At 40.9% G+C, this 27,495-nt stretch overlaps 1 protein-coding gene across 3 annotated transcripts; it reads left to right on the top strand.

Annotated features, from left to right (window-relative positions):
* The first annotated feature begins 278 nt into the window (after positions 1-278).
* Positions 279-27,495, top strand: HOATZ (HOATZ cilia and flagella associated protein). 3 transcript variants are annotated; one of them, XM_060604656.3, is made up of 6 exons: positions 279-447; positions 4,544-5,017; positions 6,024-6,094; positions 24,262-24,321; positions 24,907-24,959; positions 27,306-27,495. In XM_060604656.3, exons 2-6 carry the CDS (start codon positions 4,789-4,791, stop codon positions 27,361-27,363), a joined length of 471 nt encoding a protein of 156 aa, XP_060460639.1. In that variant the 5' UTR covers positions 279-447; positions 4,544-4,788; the 3' UTR covers positions 27,364-27,495. The 3 variants fall into 3 exon arrangements, with proteins under 3 accessions (XP_060460639.1, XP_060460638.1, XP_060460640.1); XM_060604655.3 differs by lacking the exon at positions 279-447 and adding an exon at positions 2,254-2,386; XM_060604657.3 differs by lacking the exon at positions 279-447 and adding an exon at positions 2,907-3,160.

Raw genomic sequence — 27,495 nt, 5'->3', positions numbered from 1 at the left:
CTGAAAGGTACCTTCCTGGTTTTGTCTAAAACAAATGCAATCTTCTGTTTGGTATTTTAAAACACCACAAGCATTCTTACTTAGATTAAATCATGGGTCTCCCTGGTCTCCAGGCATGCCTAGACATGAACCATAAAGGGAATGAGATCCTTGGAGTTTCTCTAGTAACTACAGGCCAAGTCAACAGCAACCCTAAGAACAAGCATTCTTTAAAAAAAAAAAAAAAAAAGACACATTTTTTTCTTGTTATTTTACTTTTTTTAGTTGCACTACCTGCAAAATGAACTGCGTTTAAAAAAAAAATCTATTTCTGGAGACAATGCATCTTGATGACTTTTACATATGTTTTCTTTATTTTTTTTATCATCTTTGAAGAACAGCTCTAAAAATATAAGTTTCAAGGCATCTACTGCAACCAGTGCTTTGGAGGGCAGCAATCCAACTCAGGTAAGACATGTTAGATGCAACTAATGATCCTAAAACATCAACCAGGAAGAGGTATTTAATATTGTATTGGGTAAATTGACTCGCAATTTGAAAAAACAGAACTGCTTTTATAATTACGTCCTAACCAAAACTTGTAAGTCTGCATGTTGTTAATGGAATGAAAGCTATTTCGCTCCTGCACTTATTTATTCTTGTATATTTAACTACAAAATACAAAATTGGCTCTATAGTTACCTTTAGAAAGCTCACAGGTTAATAAGCTCTGATTCCAGCATATTGCCCAGTATGGCTTGGTTTACTGTACGTGTTAAAGAAGCGTGAGGGATTTGTGTAATATGTTCCACAACATTGTGCCTCTCCCAACCATAAGATGAATGCAAATTATTGTTAGTTATAAATGACCTGTTTTTTGCAATTTAACTTTATAAGTTGATCTTGACAATTAATGTTTTCTGTACCATACATTTGATACAGTAAAGTTGGTTTCTTACTCTTCACTTTGGTGTTGTCAGAACAAATGATGCGTGTGGCAAAAAATGTGTGTTCATATTGAAAGATAATGCTATAATACTGAAAACTCATCATTGGAAAGTTCTTCTGGTGGCTTAATAGTATGAGTTTAGAATTTGTTTTGAATGATCTAGATGAGTTGCTCCTAATTCACACTATTAGAGGCACCTATGAAACCATTTGCTGGGTTTAGGGAATCAATCTATAGCTGGGAAGTTTTCCTCTGTGGGAAATAATTTAGAACCAAGTATTTGGGGTCAACAGTGAGTGTTCTATACCAGATGCGTGAAGACCATACTGGGGGTGGGGAGTGGGGGGCTACTCCCAACTGAGTTTCACTAAACTGAGGTTATCCTCTCCTGACTTATTCATTGAAGGAAAAGAGGGCATGGAGTAAGTAAGACAAGAAGTATTCCTACAGGTCCCCCAGAAATCCTCTCGAACTGTCCTTTTTGTCCAGTCTACTCCAAATACACACATAAATACATCTACATTATCACATGTGGAGTTGTGAGAATAAGAAAAATGTAACTGGTCACAAGACATTGTTTCTCCCTGAATATCCAGATTTAGTCTTGCTTGGGGGACCTACTCAAGCCTCAGCTCCTCCATGAACCTTCCCTGACAATTACAGTTCTCACTGATACCCAACCTACCCTCTTCTATTTCTGCCCAGTTTAGTAATTTATTATATACTGCCTTGAGGGATAAACAATGTGTTCACTTTGTGTTACCACCTAGATTATACACATGGAGGGTAGAATAAGTGACCTTAGGTGCTGAATATATACCAGGAAATTAAATAAATATGTGAGGCCCAAGCTTTGATCTAACTAACGAGTTGGCTGACTGGCTATTTGACTAGAAGATCCGACCCTCCACCTCATTGCATGGCCCTCCAAGACTGTAAGAGGAGCCCAAGGAGAAGGCAAGGGTGCGGACGGGATTCTCAAAGGCAGTCGTCCCACAAGCCAGAGGCCACCCAGGCCTATCTCCATCTGGAAAATTAGAGCCTACAATTTGGTACGAGGCCAAGTTGTTTTCTCTGACGGAGATGGGCATGAAAACTGGGTGGGCGTGTGGGGCTTCTTGGGGAGGGGTAGGGGAAAAGGAGCTCTTTGTCCCTCCTGCCCTATCAGGAAGAGAAACTTCTCAGGAATCTGTGCCACGGTCTCCAGGGCTTCTTCCCCGCAAGGACCCGCCCTCGGCCCCTTCTGGCAGCTTCCGCCCCTCCCCCAACCCACCCCCACCTCGCGCGCGCCCCGCCCCCTCCGCCTCGGGGTTCCAAGGGCGGTTGGCCCGCCACGGCCACGGTCACTCGGCCGTTCGGAGCTGCGGGGCGCACGGGGTTGAGAGAGCCGGCTCTAGGGTTCGGGCTGGGGCCTGAAGAAACGTTTTCTGGGGCGCACCGGACCCGGGAGTGAGGGAGGTGGGAGCCGGCCCCAGGAAGCGTAAAGAGAAGGAAGGGAACCTGAGGGGGAGGGCCCCGGGAGGCACGGAGGACCGGCGCGGGGCCTCGGCGGAGGCTGGGATGAAGCCACCTAGGGTTGGGGGGGGGGGGGTGGGGGGAGGGCGCGGCCCGCAGGTGCAGGTCCTCTCGGAGCGCTGCCCGCTGGCCCTGCCACGCCAAGTGTGCGCGGGGGCCCGGGCAGGGGCCAGCGCATCCCGCGGGCCGGGCGAGGGAACCCGGGGAGTCCGGGACCCCTCGCCCTGGTCCTCGCGTCCGGGCACCGTCGGGCGTCGCCAGAGGGGAAACGAGGCCCGGCCCCCTCTCGGGGCCAAGGCGTGGGCACCGCCGACCTTCCCGGGAGCTGCAGCCCGCGGGCGCCCGGTGCTCGGTTTGTAGGCAGTGTAATTAGCTGATTGTACTCTGGTGCTCACAATCACTAACTCCACTGCCATCAAAACAAGGCACAGCATCACCCGCCGCCCCGCGGGCCGGAGGACGCCAGCCACCCTCGGCGGCAAGCGGCGGATCCCGAGCGTTGGGAGAAAGCTGCGCTTCGAGACTCGATGCGTCAGCATTTGCGGGACACAGCGCTGCTCGCGGAGCACATGGTCGGCTCTCGGGGGAAATGCCTGCACCCCAGGGGGTCGGCCGCTGCTCCGTGCAGTTAAACTGTGAGCTACTCCGGGGCGTCACTGCGAGAGTGGGCAATCTCCTGCAAGCAGGGCGACATCTGGACAGTTGAATGGCATTAATGTAAGCTATAATGACTTCTAGACTCAGGGGACGAGCCCCGAACTTGACGTTTAACGCTGTATGATGTGATCCCTTGTGCCTTTTTTTTTTTTTTTTTTTTTTCATGAGTAAGGTCGTTTTCACCAACCCACCAACTAAAGGGAGCTACAACTGACACCATGATTTGCCTATCACCACGTTTGGGGCACCAACTTGGTCTGCGGTGTGTGTTGGAAGTGAACTTTTCTTTACCCCCTCTGTGAGTCTAGTTACTAGGCAGTGTAGTTAGCTGATTGCTAATAGTACCAATCACTAACCACACGGCCAGGTAAAAAGATTTGTTAATCGTCCAAATGAGCTGCCTATGCACATCAGTGTGTTTGGGGTGGGGGAGGGGGATTGGAATACGCAGATACTCCCCATTGCCTATGAATAGCTTAGCCAAGAGAGAAATCAGTATTTTAGCTGCTAGATATACAATGTATTTTATTTATATATATATATATATATATATATATATATATATATATATATATTTTTTTTTTTTTTATAATTTTTCAACTTCCTTGAGGTGCTTAACCCCCCAAAATTTTAGACATATTGGGGAATATAATTTTTTGCTTAGTTGATCTATTGCCATTCTGTAGACTTGTGATTATCAACTTTTGAAACTATCTTTTTGTGAGGCTGTATGAAAATTTTTGAAAGATTAAAAAGTGCCATCAAGTTGTAAGTTGTGGTTATTACCAGGTGTCTGTCCCCTTTCCTTTCCTGAGTTGGCTGTAGGCCATCCATGTCAATTCCTGCCATGGTAATCACAACTTTGCTGTTGGCTGAAATAGTGAGATTGTTCCTAGATTAACGAAATCTCCCAGGAAAGTGATTCGCTCACACTTCATAATGGTTTTTTTATAAGAATGCATGAACATTTTTCACAGTTTATTTGGACCGAGTCCACACATGAGCCATAGCCCCTTCTTTTAAGTAATCATTTAAGACTCTTGCAGAGCACACAGCTTTTAGCCGGACTGATGAGTAAATGCACTTAGGATCTAAATTCAGCTTCTTCCATTAGATTTCCCTGAAAGGATAGGGCGGAGGGAACTCTTTAACAAAAATTTTACACCTAGGTGCTTATCGCCCCGTTTGGACCTCTGGGCTCCCCTAGGGCTAGGATGTTGGCCTCCCTGTTGGATTCTCCAACCAATATCCACATAGGGCATGCTGAGCTGTGGCAATCTGGTGTGGAAGGACGGGGTGGGTTCAGGTGGCAGAGCAAAGAAATTGAAAGCTTTATTTAGATATCTAGATATATTTGGGGGATAGGGAGCTGGGTGGGAGGTGGGTCGAAGTCTGACTGGGGATGTGAGAGCGTTGAAGTGTTGCCCCACTGACTCCCAACAGGACAAGAAACGCCCCCAACTTGATGTTTTGACTCTGCTATCTGGACTCGCAAGGCTTGGACCGACCCTAAAGCCTGTGGCCCTGAAGACGTGGGCTTTCGGATAGCCCATGTGCAGGCGCTGCACCCCAACACCTATCCAGGAAAACTAAGGGCTTCTGGCGTGGTTGTTGCCAATCTGACCGTTCTCTACAAGGCGGGGCTGGGAAAGAAGCCGAGGGAGCTTGGAGAAGCGTCCTGAGTTGCCATGGAAACAAAGCCCGGCGGCAGAGGTCGCCCTGGCCTAAAGGAGTCCGTTGAAATTTGCCCTCAGGGATTACTGGTGTTCACGGGATCTTCAGAACAGGACTCCAACTTGGCCAAGCAGTTCTGGGTGGCCGCGTCGATGTATCCCACCAACGAATCTCAGTTGGTGCTGTCCAGAGGTAGCAGTCAGCGTCTGCCGGTGGCCAGGGCCTCCAGGGGTGGTGCAACTGGTGAGTGGATGCCTCCTGTCATCATCACCAACCTGGAGGATTGCAGAGCTCCTCCCAGAAGCAACTGCAGAACCGAATTCTAAAATAAGAATCTTTCGTTTCACATGTCTAAAACCCTGTACCCACAGCTTCTCAAACTTCTCAGCACTCCTTCCCCAAAAGCACCACTGGTGTATTTATTACACCTAACATCACATCTGAAAGTATCTCTTGAGTTATGGCAGCTCTTTGGCTAAACGGTAGAGAATAATCTGGGGGAACGTTACATGTTGACTGAATGGGGTGTTTACGTAATCAAGTTCACACAGGAAAGCCTCCGAGAAAGTTGAAAGCAGAATCAATATTGGGAGCCAAGTTCCCAGACGTGTAAGACATTAGTAAGCAGATGTGCAAACTGCTATTATGCAATTTTTATAGGTCTAGAGAGCTTAAATACCTTTCATGCCGTCGTCTTTCCAATAATTGCTTTACTTCCCCTTCGTATTTTTTAGAGAAAATTTACTTCCAGCCTTTTTTCGCTGGAAAAAACATTAAGTACCAAGTTTTATGCATTTCAACATCCTGATTCCTAGATTCTTCAGAAACTATGTACTAGGTATAAGGAGATGACTTTACACTTTGGCATAACTTTCTGAATTGCATACCAAAGCTCTGTCTCAGAGACCACCCTCTCTACCCAGAGGAGAATGTCTAAATTCCCTACCACATTGAATAGGAATATAGAAATTGGAAGCTCTGATACTGCAAATATGTTCTCTTCGGAGACCTTCTCTTGTCTCTGGACTCTTGTCTTACCTTCTAAAGACATTAGAGGTTCCCTTTGGCCATAGCCAATTATTCAGTCTCCGATTATTTATGAATCTGGTTTATAAAGTTTCAAGACAGTACATATTTGTGTCTACCTTCCCGCTCTATTACCTTTTAATATTTATCCAGTTTCATATCAACCTTATTATAAAATCAGGATAAAATTATTTCAGGTTGAATTTGACTTTGTTTCTTTTAGAGAGTCCAGACATCACTGCTGACACCCTAAAGACTCAGCAATCTGAGGAGAAAGAAAAGTATCTCCAAAAGGTAGGCCAATATTTCAAGGTCATCTGATTTTCATTAGAAATTCATTATTATTTTCTAAATAAGCCTAGTCATTTGATTCGCCTGGGTGGCTCAGTCGGTTAAGTGCCCAACTTCAGCTCAGGTCATGATCTCGCAGTTTGTGAGTTCGAGCCCCACGTCAGGCTCTGTGCTGACAGCTCAGAGCCTAGAGCTTTCTCTGGATTCTGTGTCTTCCTCTGTCTCTGCTCTTCCCCTGCTCATGCTCTGTCTCTCAAAAATAAATTAAAAACTTCTTGTATGCCAGCTTGAGCAATTAGAGAACCTTTGTTAGAATTATAATTAAAGATTAAAAACTTCTATTAAGTTTTGGCTATTCTCAGTCTCTGCAAAAGCCCACAGAATCAGAGGGAAATGGGGGAAGATGGCTTCACACATTTGCCATCCAATAAATCCCCAAACCATATACAGTGTTCTAAGAACGTTGTAAGAACTGGAAAAATCTAATAGAAATGGCTATCTTAATAGGTCAGAATTAAATGATCAGAGGGATGAGTCTGTCATCTAGAACCACAGCGACTAAAGGGTGAAATTGAACACATTAGCACCGTCAAATCCACTGAGCATATCTCTTTTTGGCAACATCCCTCCTTTGCTTAAATGGCACAGGCACAGACTTTAACTCCTCAATTAATATGGTGATTTATAGGAACATTTTGTTTGGTTAATGGATAAATTCCATTCCTGTAACTGCTGCTGCACTATAAAAGCAAAGATAGAAGATTGGTTTGGGCCTAATATCTTTAATCATTGGTGTACTGGCAAACTCTGAAAGACTTATCGGGAATTCTACATAGATTACAGAATAATGCATTTCAGTTTGCTGATTACATTAATTCACTGTATAGATTTTTGGTGATTCTTCCAAACAAATGAGGTGATTATAAATAGTCAGCATTTTCTTCTTTCTTGAGGCTATTAGGTACTGTGTATTTATATCAGGACTTAATGGGTGGGATGGAACCTAATTTTTAGTGAGGTAAAAATCATTCAAGTCAACTTCCTCAATACTTTTTAATTTCATTTTTGGAAGATATTAAAAATAAAAGATTAAAGACAAACTATTGTCAATTTTTATCACCTTTCGCCAAACAATTAAGATGATGTGAGTTACAGTTGCATGTTCTGCTAATGAATTATTTTTTTTAATGTTTATTCATTTTCAAGAGACGGAGACAGAGAGCACAAGGTGGGGTGGGACAGAGGGAGAGGGCGGCACAGAATCCAAAGCAGGATCCAGACTCTGAGCTGTCAGGACAGAGCCTGATGTGGGGCTTGAACCCACGAACCACAAGATGATGACCTGAACTGAAGTCAGACGCTTAACTGACTGAGCCACCCAGGCACCCCTGCTAACGGACTGTTATATCAGTAGTCTTAGAACTGGTTTCCTTGCCTCGGGTTCTTCTACATTAATTACTTAATGCTACAGATATTTATTGAGAAGTGCCAAGCGCCAAGTACCATACCAGATGCTGGGAATACAGAGAAAGCTGTGGTCTGTGATCTAAAGGAGCGTACAGTCTGGTGGTAGAGACAGCCAACTAAAGACAAGAATTATGATACATCATCATGATAGTTGTATGCACATAACACTGTGGGAACACATTGAAAGGCATCAAAATGAAGCTTAAGGAATCAAGAAATCTCCCCAAAGGAGCTGAGTTTCAAAGAATGTATCGAGTTGACCAAAGAATATGCAGAGCAGTCCTCCACAGTGCACCGGTTGTCTTCCTAAAGCCCAAATCCAGTCACGCTTCTCTCCTTCTGTATCAGCATGCTAGGGTAACAAAATAGCACAGACTAGGTGGCTTAAGCAACAGAATTTTATCTTCTCAAAGTTCTGAAGGCTCAAAGTCTGAGATGAAGGTGCCATCAGAGTTGGCTTCTGATGAAACCTCTCCTCCTGGCCTGTAGATGGCCAGCTTCTCACCGGGTCCTTACATGGCACAGGGAGAGAACCCTGGTGTCTCTTCCTCTTCTTACAAAGACGCCAGTCCGATCATATTAGGGCCCCACCTTTATGACCTCATCTAACCTTAATTACCCCCCCCCCAAAGGCCCTCTCTCAGAATACAGTTACACATGGGGTTAAGGCTTCAACATAGGAGTGGGGGCGGGGAGTGGGGAGATGAACGACTCAGTCCATCCACCTACTTCCTTTTTTTCCTTGGCTCTCCATTTCTGCAGGATGAAGACCAAATCCTTCAGTATGTTAAGTTCCTTTTCGATCTGACCATAACCTGACCGACTTGTACCACTCTCCTCCTCCTTCCTGAGCCTTCCCCCACCCCCAGTGTAGCCCGCACTGCACAACTGGTTCGCAACCACTAGGCTAGGGCACACTCCATAGCCTCCCCGTAGGTGCTAGCGAAGTGGAAAATGGGTAAAATAATTTTTGTGGAGCCTAAATAGACAGATTATTCTGTGATATCTGCCAAATTGGACATCAGCTCAAGTAGGTCTGCAATGCAGTAAAGAAGATTCTATTTGTTGAGAGCAGAAGAGGCCCAACAAAACAGCAAGCCCGCAGGAAAGAAATAGAATGTCACTGAAGCTATGCCTTGTGAGTACATTGAAGAGCTTAGTCAGTGCAGCATAGTAGAATGCTGTTCAGATAGTGCCCTGGTACAAAAGGCAAAGGAATCCTGCGGTATATTTCAGATACTACTGTGATGTAGTGTCCATAACGGCCAATTTAGTGAGTAGATACCATGTGCTAGAAACTAAGCTGAGCAGTTCCCTTGTATCAGCTCCTATTGGCCTTACAATAGTCTCATGACGATGATTCCCATTTAATCCAACAAGGCTTAAGTGATCTTCTGGTTCCCACAAGTGGTAAGTGGCAGAGCCTAGATTCAAAGCCTGTATCCTCACTTCAAAGCCCATGAGACTCATTTGTGTGATAATGATTTTGGCCATGGCACTGTTCGGCTCTGCTCCCAAATAAGTTAGAATTCAAAACTGTAGTGTAAATAAAACGTGTGTGAGACACACTGTTTCCAGCCCCGTGAGACTGTAAGCTGTTTCTTCAACCTGCAATGCGCTTTGGTGTCTCTACCTGAAATGCTCTTCCCCATTTACCTCCAAGAACCTAGCTCAAGTGCCAGCTTCTCTGTGCCGGGAGAGGCGACCTAGACGCTAGAAGAATGAACAGCTTCCCCCCGCATGCTCCTATGGCAAGTCACGTACATCTTTCTCACGGCGTTTATCACAGTCTCTGATCCGTGCTATGGGCCTTTGTGTGTGTTCCCGTCTTCCCTGCCAGATTACAGGCACCATGGTGTAGTGGACTTCAGAAACAAAGCCAGTTTGGAAGTCCAACTTTGCCACTTACTATTTGCATGACCTAGAACAACCTATTTAACTGTGAGGCTCAGCGTCCTCAGATAGAAAAAGAGGAATGATAAAGATGGCCACTTCATACACTGATACAAGTCATGTGACGCACCTGGCCGTAGTTTGCCTTCGACAAATGTGAATTCTCCTCTCCTCTGTGAGAATAGAGGTCATTTCATAGTGCCTAAGCCCGATGCCTTTCTGGTTATTGAAACACAATACATATTTGTTGATTGAATAAATAAATGCATAAGTGAATGAATTAATGAGTGAACATATGGTCTATACAATGATGTTTCCAGTTTGTTTAGCCTTTTCCGCGTATATCCATCTGGCAAATTTTTCTAGGCTGATAATTTTTGCAAGAATACTCCCCAAAGCTAATCTGTTTGCAAGTTGGCTTTAGGAGTATGTTAGCACATCACTTCTATTCTCAGTTTTGCTTTTATCTCATGGGTCTCTATGTCATGGGAGAGAATGTGACTCCGTGTAATTATGAAAACATAGAGTCAGTTTTTGGATTCTACCATTTTTCTAAGTCTATTGTGCCCCATTCGTGTTGCTGCCATCACCATTCTAGAAATTTTAGCTGGATGACAGAAAAAAAAGTGGCAGTGGGTGGTTCTTTTTAGCTAATAAAAGTTTTACAATGATCTGTTTAATTTCAGAGCATCTTCTACATATCTTGAACATATACGTTGATAAGTAAATACCTAGTGTGATTTTCATGTTAAAATAGGGGGAAAGTATTTCCCATCAATTCTCTCAAAGGTTTTTTCTTCTGCTGTTCCTTAAAATTAATGAAAAATCTAAAAATTTCATTTCCATATATCTTAAAAGTACCTTTATAAAAGCTTTTTCTCCCGACTGATATTGATTTTTTTGATTGTCGAACTTTTTAAAAACTGTAACGTTTTCCTCCATTTTGGAATATTCTCCAGGTATGCATTATAAATGCTTTTGGTTAGTGGTCAAAATGCTATTAATCACAACTACTGTTTCTTTGATGGATATCCATGGCAGAAAATCAAAAACAGTTGAGTCTGTCAAGATTAAATGGCTTACTCTGTCCATAAAGGAAACCTTATAGCACTATACTGGACCATTATTCTTCCTTTGAGAGTTCTAAAGTAGTCTGCAAACATTATAATAAATGAATAGTCAGCTAATTTTTTGAAGTCATAAAACTAATTTGCTTTTTAGTTTTGCCACCTTTAGGAAAGCTCTTTAGCTGATTATCTCTTTATGAAAAGAATTATAAATAATTCATTTGCTGGGAGAAGGAAGAAGAGATCAGAACAGTATTTTAAGTCATATAAATAGATGACTTATTGGAAATGTCCATCTGAAATCAGAGTTCTGACATGAGTATGTATAAACTGAAGATTTCTACAAGGAAATTATTCATCTACAGAACAACATCCCAGATATACTCTTTATAGGGAATGGGGTTTTAGTCCATCCTATCACATAACCTATGCAGCCAAGACTGACCATAGTGTAAGTCTTCCTCAAAAGTGAGCTTGCATATATATGGCATTTCCATGAACCGGAAGCAAATCATGCCATGAGAACATTCTTATTAGAAGAATCTAAGAAGCTTCACAATACTTTTATTCACTGAATTATGAAACAGCATGAAAGTGGAAAACCTTAACGGCATTCTCCATTATCCTATATCCTGTATATATATATATCCTATATACTATCCTATACTTCAAAGTAATAAAAGGGATGCTTATCAGTTTCATAGATCCAAACCAAAGATGTAGGAAATTTTCTCAGTGTCCTTACCATGATGCTCACATAAAAAAAAATCCTCTTTGCTGTCAAATTGATCAGAATTGGCTACCCAGACAAACCTAAATTTTCTCAGTAACAGTGTTATCGAGTACTTTTTTAGTTTTGCTATCCTGCTCTAATGTAATATTAATGAAGTTCCTTTTCCTCCATAGAACCTTAGGAAATGGTAGGTTTCTCCTTCACCAACAAAAGATACTTAGTCATTTAAATTCCTGTTGTTCCTGATTTGTCAAAGAATTCAAGTGAAAGAATCATAAAAATAGACTGTGCATTCACAGTAACAAGCAAATATTTTGGTAGCAAATGATAATGAAAAGATTACATAAATATGTATGAATTACTCTTTTATATCATCTATAGAAACACTTTGTTTTCAAACATTATTCAGACTTGGGAAACATTTTCAGCTGACAGATGAGGTTCCCCTGTTCATCTTCTTTGCAACTTCTACAGTCCATGAAAACATACTTGGAGGAAAAGGGATCAGATAGACGAGATTTGCAATCATTTACACGAATTCATTGCCTGATACAGACACAGCCCCAGAGTTCAACAGGGACATGTCCCAAATGCATGTCCCAAATCTTTTCTTCTTTCTTCCCTAAGATTTACGTACTTTGTCTTCTATATACATTCACCTTAGGAACAGAATAAAAACATTTTAACCCCTAAGATACACCTGGTCAAGAACCCATACTAATTATCTGCTTGTGAAACATGACTAAATGAAACTATTGAGTGTAGGATGAAACACAATGGGATTATGTAGGTTTTAAGATAATTGACAAGGCAATAGTGGAAATACAGTTGATAGGACAAAGTCACAGTAGATGAGCATTGTATGTTTTCCAAAGGAAGTGATACCAGGAAAAGGCAACAGATGGAAATGGAATTAGAATACGGGGTCAAGAGTAGAAAATAAGGCAGGACCACTGTCCTGGAGTATCTGGGGTACTAGACAAGGAAACAAGAAAGAAATTGAACACAGAGAGAAGGCAATATTCATGTACTAGAACTCTGATACAAGAGAAAGCCTTGGCTATAAACAAGAAAGCAGAGTTCTAGAAGCATAAACCCTTCTCCCCAACAATCAACAACGTTAAACATTTGTGTTATTCCCCGCTGCCATACCCAGAAAACTACTTTAAAGCCATCAGTATACAAGATAAACAAATTGACATATGGCATTTTTCTAAGTTTATTTATTAGCATGTGTGTGCACTGCGTGAGAGTAGGGAAGGGGCAAAGAGAGATGGAGGGAGAATCCCAAGCAGAATCCCACACTGACATGTGGAGCCTGACTTGGGGTTTGATCCCACAAACTGTGAGATCAAGAACCTGAGCTGAAACCAAGTTTGACACTCAACCGCTGAGCCACCCAGGTGCCCTAACCAATGGTAATTTTTTTTAGCCAAGTCAAAAAATGTTCAGAAATCAATTTACAGGGGTGCTTGGGTGGCTCAGTTTGTTAAGTGTCTGACTCTTGATTTCCACTCAGGTCATGATCTCATGGTTTGTTAGATTGAACCCCACGTTGGGCTCTGCACTGGCAATGTGGAGCCTGCTTAGGATTCTCTCTCTCTCCCTCTCTCTCTCTCTCTCTCTCTCTCTGCTCCTCCCCTCCCCCCACCTTTCTCTCAAAATAAATAAAAACGATTTTAAAAAATCAACCTACAAACAGTTGTTCTATTATAGAGATAAACACTTAAATAACCTTTTGAGGAAAAAAGACATATTTTCATAGTTACCTTAATTCAGTAACTTATTAGAGAAAACTTAGCTATTATTTAGGACAGTATATCTAAGTCTTGAAACTTTTATTACAAAGGATACATTTTTAGAGCACTGAAAAACTAAAAACAGAAAGAAAAAAGATAGTTTTTAATGATGCTTATCATGTTTTATGTATTATCTTTGCATTCTCTGGAGTTTATGACCATAATGCTTCCAGCAGACATAATGTAAATGTTGGTATGGGTACAGACACTCGCCTGTAACGCGAGGTTGAATTCAACATTGTGTAGGGCCCACCCCATACAGGTAAGGCTCTATACTGAAATGGAGAGTCAGGTGGGGCCAAGCTGAACTTTACGTAATGTTCGCCCAAAGCTGCCGAAAACTTGGTAGCCTTAAAAAAAGATGTAAGCAAGTCAACAGTCATAGCTGAAGAGGCAAGGCCAAGCTCAGGGAAGAAGAGGCAAGCAAAGCCATACAGTACAATGAATCATGAGGACAAAACTTAGGAGAATATGTTTTGGAAGAACTGGCCAAGATTCACTCAACAAATATTTTTTGAGTACCTCTGTGTTCCTGGCACCGTGCTGGGCACTGGAGTCCAGTGGTGGAGTCACCAACATGTTTTAAAGATACAAATTCTATCCTTATATGAAAGTTGCAGTCTAATCAGGGAGAGAGATATTTGTGAAAGAGTTCTACGTGATGTTGGGCCAACACTGAATAGGGCAGAGTTGACTCAATCAAGGGAACAGGAAGGATTTCTGCAAAGACTAACCGGAGATTTGAAGGAAGAGTGGGCATTCATTAGGCCAGAAGCAGGGGTGTTGGGAGCTTTGGGGGAGAGCATTGCAGACAGCAGAAGCAGCTTTGCAAAGACCCTGTGCTTCGAAAGGCATAGGGCATTTCAGAAGCTGAATGGCCAGCAATGCAAAGCTTAGGCCACCGTAAGAACAATAAGAAGGCACTGAAGGGTTTTACATCGGGGGGGATGATAATATCGGATTTGTTTGGAAAAGTCAGGAGACTGACTATAATACAGAGAATGGTTTCCATTAAAATACATTTGACAGAACTGAGAATGGATTGGAAGTGGCCAGAGCGGAAGGGGGCGAACCAGAGTGGAAGCCATTGCTATCATCCAGCTGGGAGGTGATGGTAAGCTTGGATTAGGAAAAGTAGGTTTGGAAGAGATTTAGGAAGCAAAATAACCAAGACTTAAGTCCTATACTGGATAGGAAATGTGAGACTGAACAAGTTATCGAAGATAACTCCGAGTTCTCTGGATTGCACAAAAGGTGCCGTTCTCTGAAACAAGGAGCGTCGGATAGATGAAGTTCAGGTGTTGCGTTGGTGTTTTGTTGGAGTGGGGAGGGGTTGAGAATTCAGCTTAGACTGTACAAGTGTGGGGTGCCTTTGAGAGAAGCAGGTGGAGTTGCCAGGCCCGAAACTCAGGGAAGTTAAGGGCCAGGGATGAGATTGGAGAGCCATCCAGTGGGAAGTCCCCCACCCCCTCCTTCTTGCAGCCTAATGGGCAGGACAGGAAAGACACTCCTGAAAGAGGAGGCCAGCACTATGAACACACTCACCTTATCTATACGCATCAATATGATGAAAACCTTAGAGACTCAGTAGTTACTTGTTTGCTGAAGACAAGCCTTAATAATTATCGCAGACTGAGCCATCAATAGTCTATAATTCAATCTCATGTAGAAGTACCCTTAATACATCTATGCTGTAGTGAGTTTTAAAATGCAATGTTCACTTTGTGCTCCTATTTTCCCCAACATTAAAATTCAAATCTCACTTATTGCTTTTTCTAAAAAATAAGTGCCTTTGAAAGCAACATTAAGCAGTTTTAAAAATCACTTGTACTTTCGTGCGTTTGTTTTGCGTGAATGTTTTAAAACAAGAGCTATGCTCTGCAGATAATTAGTACTGATTTCCATTAAAATATGTGTAACAGAACCAAGAAAATATATTTCTTTTTATTCTTCACAATAGATAAGTTAATATTTTATTGGAATCTACATTTAAGAAAAACTGTGTATTGACTGTCTCTTATGTAATGACTGATATGTTTTTCTCATTTTAGTAAGCTGTCATTTTTTAAATGAAAATTATATATGTCAGAGCTTGGAACTGAGCCAGGATCAAGCAATTTCCAGGAGGTATGGAAAGGTGCTTAGATATGCATCTTTTTCCTGCCAGTCAGCGTTCTTCCTCCAGTTAATAGCCCTCTGACATCCTCCATCCACTCTCGTGGATTACTGCTGGTGGGTTTGCCTCCTAAAATTCAGACTGGAGAAAGCCTTTTCCTTGATTATTCACGCTGTCTTTGAAAGTACATAGTAGATCATTTAAGGTCCAACAGTTCAGTATCTTACTACATAGCAGGTATAAATTTACTACACAGAAATTATAGAATCTACAGAGCAGAGTTCAATTCATAGGCACAGGGGATGGTAGTAAATTTATAGAGTAAATTCATAGTTGAAGCATTCTGTTATCAAAATCAACATGCTAGCAGTTACATGCCGCCTTTTGGAATCAAGCCGAGATGTGAGACTTTTTACCCATACCTAGTTGTACCTAAAGCCGCTGGTAACTTGCACCTTCCCCAAGTTGGCATGGCACGTGGGAGAGACATGGAACCTACTGAGGATTGCATCTGTAGAACAAGAACTAGAATTCCCTAGTGCTCCTGTTGGACTCCTGATCATAGGCATAGAATTAAAAGTTAAATTTAGGAGTCTCAAGAAAAAAGATCAGCTAATGTCCTTAACTTGTGTTAAACTATAGAACCTTGGCTGAATATTATAAATTTGGAGTGTGATTCCCATTTAATAGTTAACTTTTAATCAAAAATCCTATCATGAATTTATATTATTTTTATAATATATTATAAAAATATATTTATATTTATATTAAATAGGATCTTAGCTCATCAGTTTAAAAGTACTACTGTAATTCAACCATTCGTTGCCCTTCAACCACTTTTTGCAAAGTGCTACATGGTAGCATAAAATAAATAACTTTGATCAAAGCTGACCTCAAGCTGGGTTAGCTCCCCACTCTGTGTGTTCCCATTTTCTACTAGAATATAGTTTTTCTGAGAGCAGACTACATTTGTCTTATTCACCATGGTTAATCCGAATTAATTCTTCATTTTCAAAATGAAGACTGAATGAAGAAGCCATCTGTCACGGTGTGTGTGTGTGTGTGTGTGTGTGTGTGTGTGTGTGTAAGTGTTCCAAAATCTCCAGGATGTGTTCGAAGTACTGTAGCAAAAGAAACAGAGGATATGGAGTCAAACAAACAGTGTTGGGAATGAGTTTGAATCCTTGGTCCTGCCAGTTACTAGTTAGTTACGTGACCCCAAGAAAAGTGGTTAATTTTTATGTGGTTGAGTTCTTTCTAGCTGTAAAGCAGTAATAATAATAATACCCATTTCACTGTGTTATGAGGGTTTAATGAGTAATCCCTTGCACAAGGCCTGTCATCCAGCAGTGACTCAGTGAAAGTCTGTTTTATCTTCTCTGCTCTCCCTTTCTATTTTCTTTTAACCCATAATTGAAAGGTTAGAGTACAGCCAGGTATAAACCAAGCTTTAGGATTAAATGAGATGCTTTGACTAACAGGGTAAAAGGGTGATGGTATAGATTATCAAATGATGTAGATTGTCATCCAGACATGATGAGTAGATGACGAAAGGCGCCGTCCCCCAGGTACCCATGTCCCGATTAAAAGACACAATCACGATTGGCTTGCCCATACTGTTAAGGAGACTCTCATAATGTTTCCCCATAATCCTATTTTATGTACCACCTGAAAAAAAATTGTCACTGAAAATAAATTTGGAAATATCAACTATGGAAAGTTCAACAAAAACGTGTGGCCAAAGTTAGTTAACCCTTGCAGGTAAATACCGCCTCTCTATGCAAGTATAGATGAAGAGGTGAACATCATGGTGAAGGTCTGGATCAGTGGTTCTCGACCAGAACCCTATCAAAAATCCACTGGGACAGGAATATTTTCAGCTATACAGACCCTTTGCAATAGTTCTTGGAAACCTAGAAAAAGACTCCAGTATAGAAGCTAACTAAGTGAGGCCAACATGCTATTAAAGGTGGTAAATAGCAACGACAATTAGACAGACCCAACTCAAGCCAAGGCAAACCCGACTGATGAGCTAAATGGTGACCAACGTTACAGTCATCATTAAAATTTAAATTACAAATATGACCCTAAACTGAGTGAGTAGTATAGGTTTGGTTTGCTTGTTTATTTTGTTTTTGTGTTCTAGATGGATGAGACTGTTTGTTATTTCTTGGATCTGTTTGCTAAGTTTTTTTTTTTTTTTTCCCTAGGAAATTGTCCATTTCGTCTACATTTGCAAATTTCTTGGTGTAAAGGATTCATAGTGTTTTTTCATCATTTTTAAAAATTTGTTTATGCTTATTTATTTTTGAGAGCAAGAGAGACAGAGTGGGAGCAGGGGAGGGGCAGAGAGTGGGGGAGACACAGAATCCGAAGCGGGCTCCAGGCTCTGAGCTGTCAGCACAGAGACCGATGCGGGGCTCGAACTCACGAGCTGTGAGATCATGACCTGAGCTGAAGTTGGACACTCAACTGACTGAGCCACCCAGGCGCCCCTTTAGTCATCTTTTTAATCTCTGCTGTAGATCTAGTTATTGTTTCTATTCATTTGTAATCATTTGTACATTTTTCTCAATGGTTTTTCCAAAAGATTATCTATTTTAATAGTCTTTTTCCAAAAACCAACATTTGGCTTTACTATTCTCCATCATATTTTTGGCTTCTACCTTACTATTGATTTGTGTCACTTCTTCCTTCAATTTTGGGTTTGTTCTTATTTTCTTTCTACCTTCCTTCTCTTTTCAGTTTGTTTCTTAATTGTCCATTTTATGTCTTTTCTAACATAAGCACAACTATAAATATCCCTCAAAATACTATTTTTGCTTCACCTCACAAGCTGGATAGTATTTTCATTATTATTCCATTTTAAGTATTTCTAAATTTCTATTTTGATTTCTAATTTGTCCCAAGAATTATTTTTAAAAAATTATGTATTTAAATTCAAGTTAATTAACATACAGTATAATATTGGTTTCAGGAGGAGAACCCAGTGATTCATCACGTACATACAACACCCAGTGCTCATCCCAACAAGTGGCCTCCTCAATGCCCATCCCCCACTTAGCCCATTCCCCCCACCCACCTCCTCTCCAGCAACCCTCAGTTTGTTCTCTGTATTTAAGAGTCTCTTATGGTTTGCGGGGCACCTGGGTGGCTCAGTAGGTTAAGTGTCCTACTCTTGATCTCAGCACAGGTCATGATCTCACAGTTCGTGGGTTTGAGCCCCATGTTGGGCTCTGCACTGACAGCACACAGCCTGCTCAGGATTCTCTCTCTCCCTCTTTCTCGGCCTCTCTTTCTCTCTGTGTCTCAAATAAACTAAAAAAAAAAAAAAAAAAATACAAAACTGTTTTTATTTTATTTTTCCTTCCTTTCCCATATGTTCATCTGTTTTGTTTCTTAAATTCCACATATGAGTGAAATCATATGATCTGCGTCTTTCTCTGACTGACTTATTTTGCTTAGCATAATATACTCTAGTTCCATCCATGTTGTTGCGAATGGCAAGATTTCATTCTTTTTGATCACTGAGTAATATTCCAGTGTGTGTGTGTGTGTGTGTGTGTGTGTGTGTGTGTATCACATCTAGAAGTATACTTTTTAATTTCCAAATGTTTGAAATATTCTTGAGATATCTCTTTTTATTTTCTAAATTATATTGTAGTCAGAAACATAGTTCCCGTTTTCTACTAAACCAAGCTTAACCAGAGCTGTCTTTATGTCAAGTTCCTCAATATGATGCCATTCAACTATCCTACGCTTTATACTCTTCTCCCAAAACACACATCTTGCCCCAGGAAAGACAGGCTTATCATCATCTTTAAGCATCTTTCAGCTCATTCCTATTTCCACATCTCCATTTATTTTTACTTGGCCTGTTACCTTCGTGCCATTGCTGAGCATGCTTTTTCTACTGTGGTCATTAACTTACCCCAGTGCTCCTCTGGCTGCCTTTCTCCCTTTGATGCATAATTTTTTAAATCCTTAGATTGCTTATTTTGGAGCTCCTTTAAAGTTCTCATGAAACTTTCTACATGTTTTAAAATTCTAAACTTATATTAAGATTTTAGATCCAGCAATGGATATGTTCAAATATTATTTTTTATGTACTTTTTTTCATTTTCTGATGTTTGGACCATGAGTATATATTGCATTTATATTCAATGGGAAGAATTTGTAAAAAATTTAAATTTCCATGTAAATTAATATATTTACTCCAGTATTTTTTAGTCTATTGTCTTCTTGTTTTTTTTTTTTTTTTCCTTTCAGAAGGAAAGGAAAATCATTGTATAATATAATACTTTGGGAACTAAAAAAAAGCACATATGCTGTAAATCCTTTATTCACCTCCTTATGTAATCCTCAGAACAACTCCGAGAATTACCACAATTACCCCTATTTTATAGATGAAGAAGCTTAGGCTGAAACATGTAAGTGACTCTTTCAAAGTCACACAGCTAAAATCTAGCAAAGGCAGTTGGAACCCAGGTCTATCTGTCAATGGAACCAAGGTGCTTAACTACTATACCCTACTGGTTCCAAGAGTTTCTAGATTCTCTAAGTATTGGGATGGTTGCCAGGCAACTAGGCAAAGAATTGGTTTTAAAATCAATTCAGTACTCTTCTAAGATCATCTTAAGATTAAATTCAGTAGTTCAGCTTATGCTGTGGTCATCTATATTCTTTTGGTAATATAGATAAGTAATCAGAGAATTACACACGTATGCTATTTCTGATGAATGTTTCAGTCAAAAAATTTCAATCATAATCCAAAGAAGAAATGGATTTTTCCTATGAGAACCAGGTCTTGAGAAGAAAGGACCTTTCTTTCAAAGACTAGTATTTATTAAGAGTTTCTTGTATAACCGAAGATTAACTAGGGAGAAAGTTTATAATGCACTGGAAATTTTGTGGGCAGAGGAATTTGCACTGCATAATTAAGGGCAAATAATCTCTTCATTGACCCTCCTCATCTTCCCTTTCTTCCATCCAACTCTATCCAGCAGCTCACCCATAGGCCAGAGATGGAATCATCAGTATCCTCCTGTCCACAGAGGATGGGCAATCCATCCTCTTTTTCCCACTTTTCCACATTTTGAAAGCATTGGAAGAAAATATTTCTCTTATAAGAGTAATAATAACGATAATAATGACTACCGCTTATTAAATGTTTACCATATGCCATGCATTCGGTAAAGCAATTTGTATGATCTCCAGTTTTCACAACAACCTTGCTTGGAAATGAGAAATCCGAGACTCAGAAAGTGGCTCTTGGTTTTGCCCAGGATCGGAAACCTCTAACCTGTGGGTTAGTGATTACTGTCAGAGGGAAGAAAGGAGGAACAGGGAGGGCTATTTAAGGTACTACTTGCCATTAATCATACAGCAAAACTGAGATTCCAACCCAAGTGTTTGACTCCATAGTCTGTGGAGCCGCCCATGTTGTTTGGCTCTGAAAAGCCAAAAAGAGAAAACTAAGCCCTTTAATTCTTGAAGTGACACCAAAATGTATTAACCATCTATGAGATATTAACTATCCTAGTTTCCTGGAACCAAGTTTTAGTCCATACTTTATTTTCTTAAGAATAGTATATAAATTAAATGTATAAATATAGAAGAAAATACTATGTTAAAATATTTAAATTTAAATTCTGATCTCCCTATATTATTATTTGAAGAACTAATAAATCATATGGCAAAAATTTCTTATCCCATTAATGAATACGACCAGAACACTGTGAGTAGAAATGATTAGTCTTTTGTTGTTATGAAATTAACAAGTAAATTATTTATCCCTACTAGTAGGTTAAATTGTAGAGATTTTCTCTTACCGCTGAATTTGTTTAATTATCAAGGCAGAGATTTATTAGAATAGTTGGCACTGTTTTTGTTCTGATGACACGGTTGCCTGCGGTAGTTTTTTCTTATTCATTCCCAGGAAGCACATCCAGAAAGCAGAAATCAAATCATATCTGAAAGCTTTGTTTCTGGTGCATTATATTATAAAACTGATCAGGCACTAAAATCCATTATAGTAAAAAAAGGACCTGAAATAAAAGGACAAATCAATTTCTTTTTTAACATAAAATCTATTTGAGTTTTTGTTTTTCTTTTTACCAAGGAAGGCAGGGCCAGGGGATGAGGTGAGCAGGGATTCAAGGAAGGGGGTGCTGGGAGCCACCATATGAGTGAGGTAGAGGCCCCCCTAGCAGGTGCCCAGCTGACCAGCCCAGCCAACTTGCTCCGTCCCTCACTTAAAAAAAAAGTTCTATGATTAGAGCCCTGGGTGATGTTGCACATGCCATGAGAGCACACTCTACACCATGGTGCTGGTGCCTCAGTGCTGGCCAAACTCCAGAGCCAGTGACTCTCCTACCATGAATATGCACTTGGTCTGGACTGATCATAGAATAAACGCATCTCTCTTTTTAAGACAGGTGAATTTTTAATTTTACTATTATTTTAGATCTTGTGACTAAATATGTGTCTGTACGTGAGAAGCATTATGTCAATACAACTTGCCTATGGCTACCCCATAGTTACACACAAAATAATCATGTAGTTTTGTCTATAAAGAATCTTCAGAACTATCCATTGTTTAATTTCACTTTCTAAAACATTTTTCTTTTTCTTCCTCTTCTTTTTTTTTTTAAATTTCCCCCTTAGGCCAATAATTGTGTATTAGAGCAATAGTTTCATTCACATGTTGTGACTCAATCAATTCAGCGTAACAAAACTTCATGGAGAATCATCTGCAAGGCACCGCTAGGCTCTAAAGAAGGATAAAAAGAAGGATAATACCCTGAAAGAGTCATGGTAGCAACTATGAGATAAAACAAGGAAAGTAAGATCCATACCTTAATAAAGGTACAAAGTGCTATGTAATCACAGTACGGGAGCCATTAATTCCTAATGGAAAAGTTGGAAAAGAAACCAACACTGAACAGCTACATTAAAAACATCCCCAGTCCTTATCTACAGACATTATTTTATCCAGTCCCTAGCAAGTTTGACAGGTGTTATGAAATTCAGCTTCGTTTTTGCAAGTATCCTGAATTAGTTTTCTTTCAATAACCGTGATGTTATGTGAGACCTAAAATTCAAGTGAAAGGTAGAAATCCTGTCCCCAAATAAAAACTTCATAGGCTTATAAGAGGCAAGATTCACATGACGGGAGCAAAACGAGGCAAAGCCAAGCCAGAGGTGGACCTGGCCCAGCTGCTGATTTCTCCTGCCCCCTGGGCTCCTTTCCTCCAGCGTCTCTGTGGAGCTCACCCCGCGGTTGTAGCTTCGCCTGCCAGCGGCGTCCGGGCCGAAGACTCGTCCTGAAGAACTGCTGCTTAGCAATGCAGCAGCCTCCAGGGCTTGGCACACCCTGCTTCCTCCGCCTCAAAAGCTTTTATCCCCATCCTGTGTCTGTTGCTTTCTGGTGACCACCGCTTGGAGGAACAAGCTTGTCGCCTCTGGGACGTCTTTGAGTCTCCCCTAGAGACACACACCCCCCCGAGTCTGAATTAAGGGTCCCTTGTCAGGTCTCTTGATTGCAGCCTATACAAACGCCTTCATGGCACAGTTGAAAGTATCGTCTGCAATTACCTTGCAAGCAGGAATTGTGCTGTTCAGCCCCTAGCGCAGTGATGTTACATCACAGGTGCTCGTCATGGATGGAAACGCGTCTCCCCTGAAAAAAAGATATGTTCGAGTCCTAACCCCCAGTATTCTTCAGAATGTGAAATTATTTGGAAATAGAGTCGCTGTAGATGAAATTACTTAAGGTAAGTTATTACCGGAGTAAAGTGGGCCTTATAAGTGTCCTTCTAAGACGTGAAGACAGAGATACACAGCGAGAAAGCAACATGCCTACGAAGGCAGAGATTGGAGGTCTAGAACTGCAAGCAAGGAGCGCCACAGATGGCCAGCAGCTACCAGAGGCTGGGCAGAGGCCGGGGGGATCCCCTACACGTCTCAGAGGGAGCTTGGCCCCACCAGCCCCTTGATTTTTGACAGAATTGTGAGACAGCCTCCAGAACTGTGAGACGATAAATATCTGTTGTTCTAAGTCAGCCGGTTCATGGTGCTTCGTTACCCCAGCCCTAGGAAAAGAGTGCAGTGTTCAGTCAATTCGGATGGATGGGTGACTTCCGAGTTTTTACCTGGCTATGACAAATCTGTGTCTGTTCCCAGTTATTTCCTGGTTGTAGCCTTGATCTAAACAGAGCTGCTTTCATTTTATTTGGCCACTCAAAGCTACAAATTTTATTTGTCTGATTTTCAGGTTCTTCTTTCGTTCTCAAATACTCTAGATGCAATGTTCTCCCTGGCTGTCTCCAAAACTGAACATAACTGGATTTTATGAAAGAAATTTTGTACCCATACTTGCCCCTTTTTATATAGTCTATATCTTGATAAATCTTCATGCCTACACTAAAGTAGTGTTTTAAGACATAGGAAAACTTACCTGAGGGTGTCCTTGTCTCAGTATCTAAGGCAGAGGAGAGATGAGAGAATGAGGTTCCATTCCATATGCATACTGCTGAGAGCCGTCTTGTCACAGACTTAGGTTGTGGCCTGCTGTCTGAGTTTGCTGATCTTGCGGCTTTCTACCATCTGATGGCAATTTAGTGGGGTGGACGATAGCTTGGGCTTTGTTGTCAAATAGAGCTGGGACTGACTCCAGATCTGCCATTTCATGGCTTGGGTAAGTTATTGAACCTTACTAAACCTTGTTACCTCCTTTATCAAGTGGGGTAACAGTAGTGATGAACTTCTGGGTTATTATAAGAAAATAATGGCATAACGTGCATGAAGTTCTCAGCATAGTTTGTGTAGTAAAGTCTTAATAAAGGTTATTATTAGATTATTAGATGGGCACAAAAAAACCCCTTCCATTTAGTGTGAAAATCATATTATTTTGTAAAGTAGCATCTTCTGGAATAAACTGTGTTACACATGAGAATCTATCATGGAAATTAAATACTTTTAAATTCTTCCAAAGAACACCGGAAGGCAAATGCAATGATATCTACCCTTCACAGACAAAACCTTTATTATTGAGTCAAAGACTCACTCACTTTTTTTTTTTTTCCTTTAAACAGGCTAAAAGGAGAGATGAGATTCTCCAACTCTTAAGAAAACAAAGAGAAGAAAGGATCTCGGTGAGATCGATAGGCTTTCAGATACATTGATCTGGAGGGGCGAGTTATGGCACATTCCCAGAGGTTTATAGATTGTCCCCAGATATGTGGATACTCATGGCCCAGAGCCTTCTATCTACTGGAGTGAGGGCAGGATATAGACATCAGGTAGTTTTGCCATCTCCAGAGAACGCAGGTCTGCTGGCATAGAAGCAAGGTGATATGGTCAGTGGGTCTGCCATCACGTGTTATAAGGCTATAGGATATTCCCATGGGCCCCCGCAGTGCTGATCTTTGTTTTCCAGTGATCGGTCTTGCTTAGATCATACCAAAACAAATGCTAAATGAAGAGAAACATAATAAAAATAGGAAAACAATAATAGCACCCCCTAAACTTACAGATGTACAAACACCTGCTCTTGTGAATGAACCCTAACTCTCTTAATCTGGAACATTTCTAACCCCACAGTCTCCAGATTTAAGAAGCTAGTCTGTGTAAACTCCATGGTAATTCTCCCTCAGATTTTTTTTTCAAGTAAGGAAATTTCAGTCAGCGCAAGAATTAAAAATTTTCCTTTCTGAGTTCTGTTTTGTTTTTGTTTTCAGAAAGAGCTGGTTTCCCTTCCTTACAAGCCAAAGGCCAAAGGACACAAAGCAAAGTAAGTTTACTTCTGTCAAAAATACTCTTACCTTTCTAGATTCCCCCCATAGAGAAGCACTTCTTTTTTCATACTCCCTTTGCCCCCTGCCCTCAAATCTTCTAAAAACCCACCCACTGTATTTACGGGGCCTTGAATAAACCTTCTCCCCCTCCACTTTAAAGCCTGTGTGCCCACTTGCGTATCTGGGCAATATGCCAGCATGAAGTGGTGCAAACAGGACAACAAATGAAGCCTGAATCTCTGTACACATTCCCTTCCCCTCCTTTCTCATTCCGGGCTACAGTACCCACCTGCCACCACGCCCTCTCAGCTCCCCACTCCCTTCCCCACGTGCAGCCCTGTCGTCTTTAACAACTCAGCGGGTCTTTTCGATTACCAGCTCCGATCCCACCAAAGCCACATCTAAGGATGCGAAACCTAGGTTCATGTAATGGGGGCTTTAGCCTCACGGTGAGGGGTTAATAGCCTTATCCCTGCAGTCATGTTAGCGCAGGAGGAGACACTTGGTCCCGAAGAGTTTAAAGGAAACACCCTATTTAAAAAAAGAAGCCCTATTTTAAAAAAAACTCTACATTTTTTGTTATTATGACTGAAAACTAATGTGGCTAACTCAACATTAATTTTATAAATATTTATTTGCATACTGTATTCAGGGAAGAACAGAGAGTAATAGAATTTTGGTTCTTATCCTACTGGTATTAAGGCTAACTCCCTTTAATATTACCAGAGGAATTCTCTTTTAAAAATAAATATGTCTAGGGGCTCCTGGATGGCTCAGTCAGTTAAGTGTCCAACTTCAGCTCAGGTCATGATCTCATAGTCCATGAGTTCGAGCCCTGCGTCAGGCTCTGCGCTGACAGCGCAGAGCCTGGAGCCTGCTTCAGATTCTGTGTCTCCCTCTCTCTCTGCCCCTCCCCTGCTCATCCTGTGTCTCAAAAATAAATAAAAACATTAAAAAAAAATTTTAATAAATAAATAAATAAATAAATAAATAAATAAAAATATGTCCACACTAGTTTTTTTTTTTTTTTTTTTTTTTTTTTTTTTTTTTTTTAAGTTCTGAAAGAAATGAAAAGATCATTTAATCACCTGGCTTTGTTGTCCACATAATACTCAGCAACTTAATTTCTTACTTTTTAGCCAGATGACTTGAATTAGCTTGTAAGGGTGAAGCAAAACTAGTCCAAGGGGAAGATTCATTTATCTGATTCAACTAATGGGTGAAGACTGGTACTTAACTAAGCATCGGCTCATGGGTCTGGGCGCTTCAGGTTTCTGTGCATATTTTTACAGGAATGCTCAGAACATTCCTGCTACCACCCATGTTGATTCACCTACAACATCATTTCAGGCTTGAGCAGATAATGCTTTACATGCCTGCCTAACTCATTTTGTATATGAGCTTACCCATTTTCCCTCCTCAGCCCTGGAGCCTTAAATGTCATTCTGTTCACGGGGATCTTCCTTTCCCGAGCTTCTTCTGCAGTCACTGTCTGTACCGTTCTTTTGGCAAATAACCACACGCTACTTTGCACCCGTGTTTTATAATCAACTCAACTCATTAACTCCTAAATTATTTAACTTTTCACGTACTGTGGGCTTGTCTGCCACTGCATTGTAAGCTCAGTGAGAAATTGGGCCACCAATTTCTGACACACTGGCTGCATGTAGGAATTCAGAAAATATTTGTAACAAAAAATTTTAGCTCAAAAAGAGCATGTAGTTCAGTATTAGCTAATTTAGAAGGTGATGCTTTTATAGTGCACATTGTAAACATTTTTAAATTTTTGAAGTATTTTAGATACAATCATAAAGTACTTAAATTTGCCCTCTTCCTCCTCCCTCCATCCTTTCATGTCCGCCCAGCCTGCCCCCCCCTGCACACACAGATACACCTTCACCATGCTCCTGCAACAGATCTGATGATAATCTAGGTCCTCTTCGGTCAGAAAGAACTAGAAAGTGTGTTCCTGCTAAGGTTTTAGTATCAGTATGTTTATTGCCCACCCCAGAAATATTTGCATCTCAAAAGAGGTCTGACTAGAAGAAGCAATGGGTAATCCAAAGAAATCAATAATCAATGATGAAATCTCAGAAGTGTCACTCTCAGGTGAGCAAAATATATTTAGGGTGGGCAGTCTTCTCCCAAGCCCTTCAAATTCCACGTGACTGCGTAATGACCCCTCCTCCCACTTGCACGTTGATACTTGGTTGCAAAATCTAATGCATCTCCAGAATCCAAGACAGTTACTGGGGAATCTTTGAAAAGCTGTTTCCATGCTACATTGTGTTTACAACTACAGAGTTCTGTGTATTAAAACTGATTCATGTTACTGCCGACAGGAAAGTGATACCAGAGTCAGACAAGGAAGACCAACAGGAGGTCAAAGCCTTGGACTAACTTGATGGACAAATGGGAGAGGATGGCTCACATAGATCTTTACTTTTGAAACAACCTTCTCTTAAGTCAGGATCATTCGGATCACCTTGTTAAGATAGACAAAGAAATAAAAGTTAAATACGCAGGCTTCTA

This window comes from Panthera onca, chromosome D1 (genome assembly GCF_046562875.1).
Source record: "Panthera onca isolate mPanOnc1 chromosome D1, mPanOnc1 haplotype 2, whole genome shotgun sequence".
NCBI lineage: Eukaryota > Metazoa > Chordata > Mammalia > Carnivora > Felidae > Panthera > Panthera onca.
This window is presented reverse-complemented; position numbering and strand designations above follow the sequence as displayed.

Bases quoted from the DNA above. Each gene is read 5' to 3' on its own strand.
- HOATZ (XM_060604656.3), top strand. From the start codon at position 4,789: ATGGAAACAAAGCCCGGCGGCAGAGGTCGCCCTGGCCTAAAGGAGTCC. The intron at 5,018-6,023 runs GTGAGTGGATGC...TGTTTCTTTTAG, and splicing joins CTCCAGGGGTGGTGCAACTG to AGAGTCCAGACATCACTGCT. The intron at 24,322-24,906 runs GTGAGATCGATA...TTTTGTTTTCAG, and splicing joins AAAGAGAAGAAAGGATCTCG to AAAGAGCTGGTTTCCCTTCC.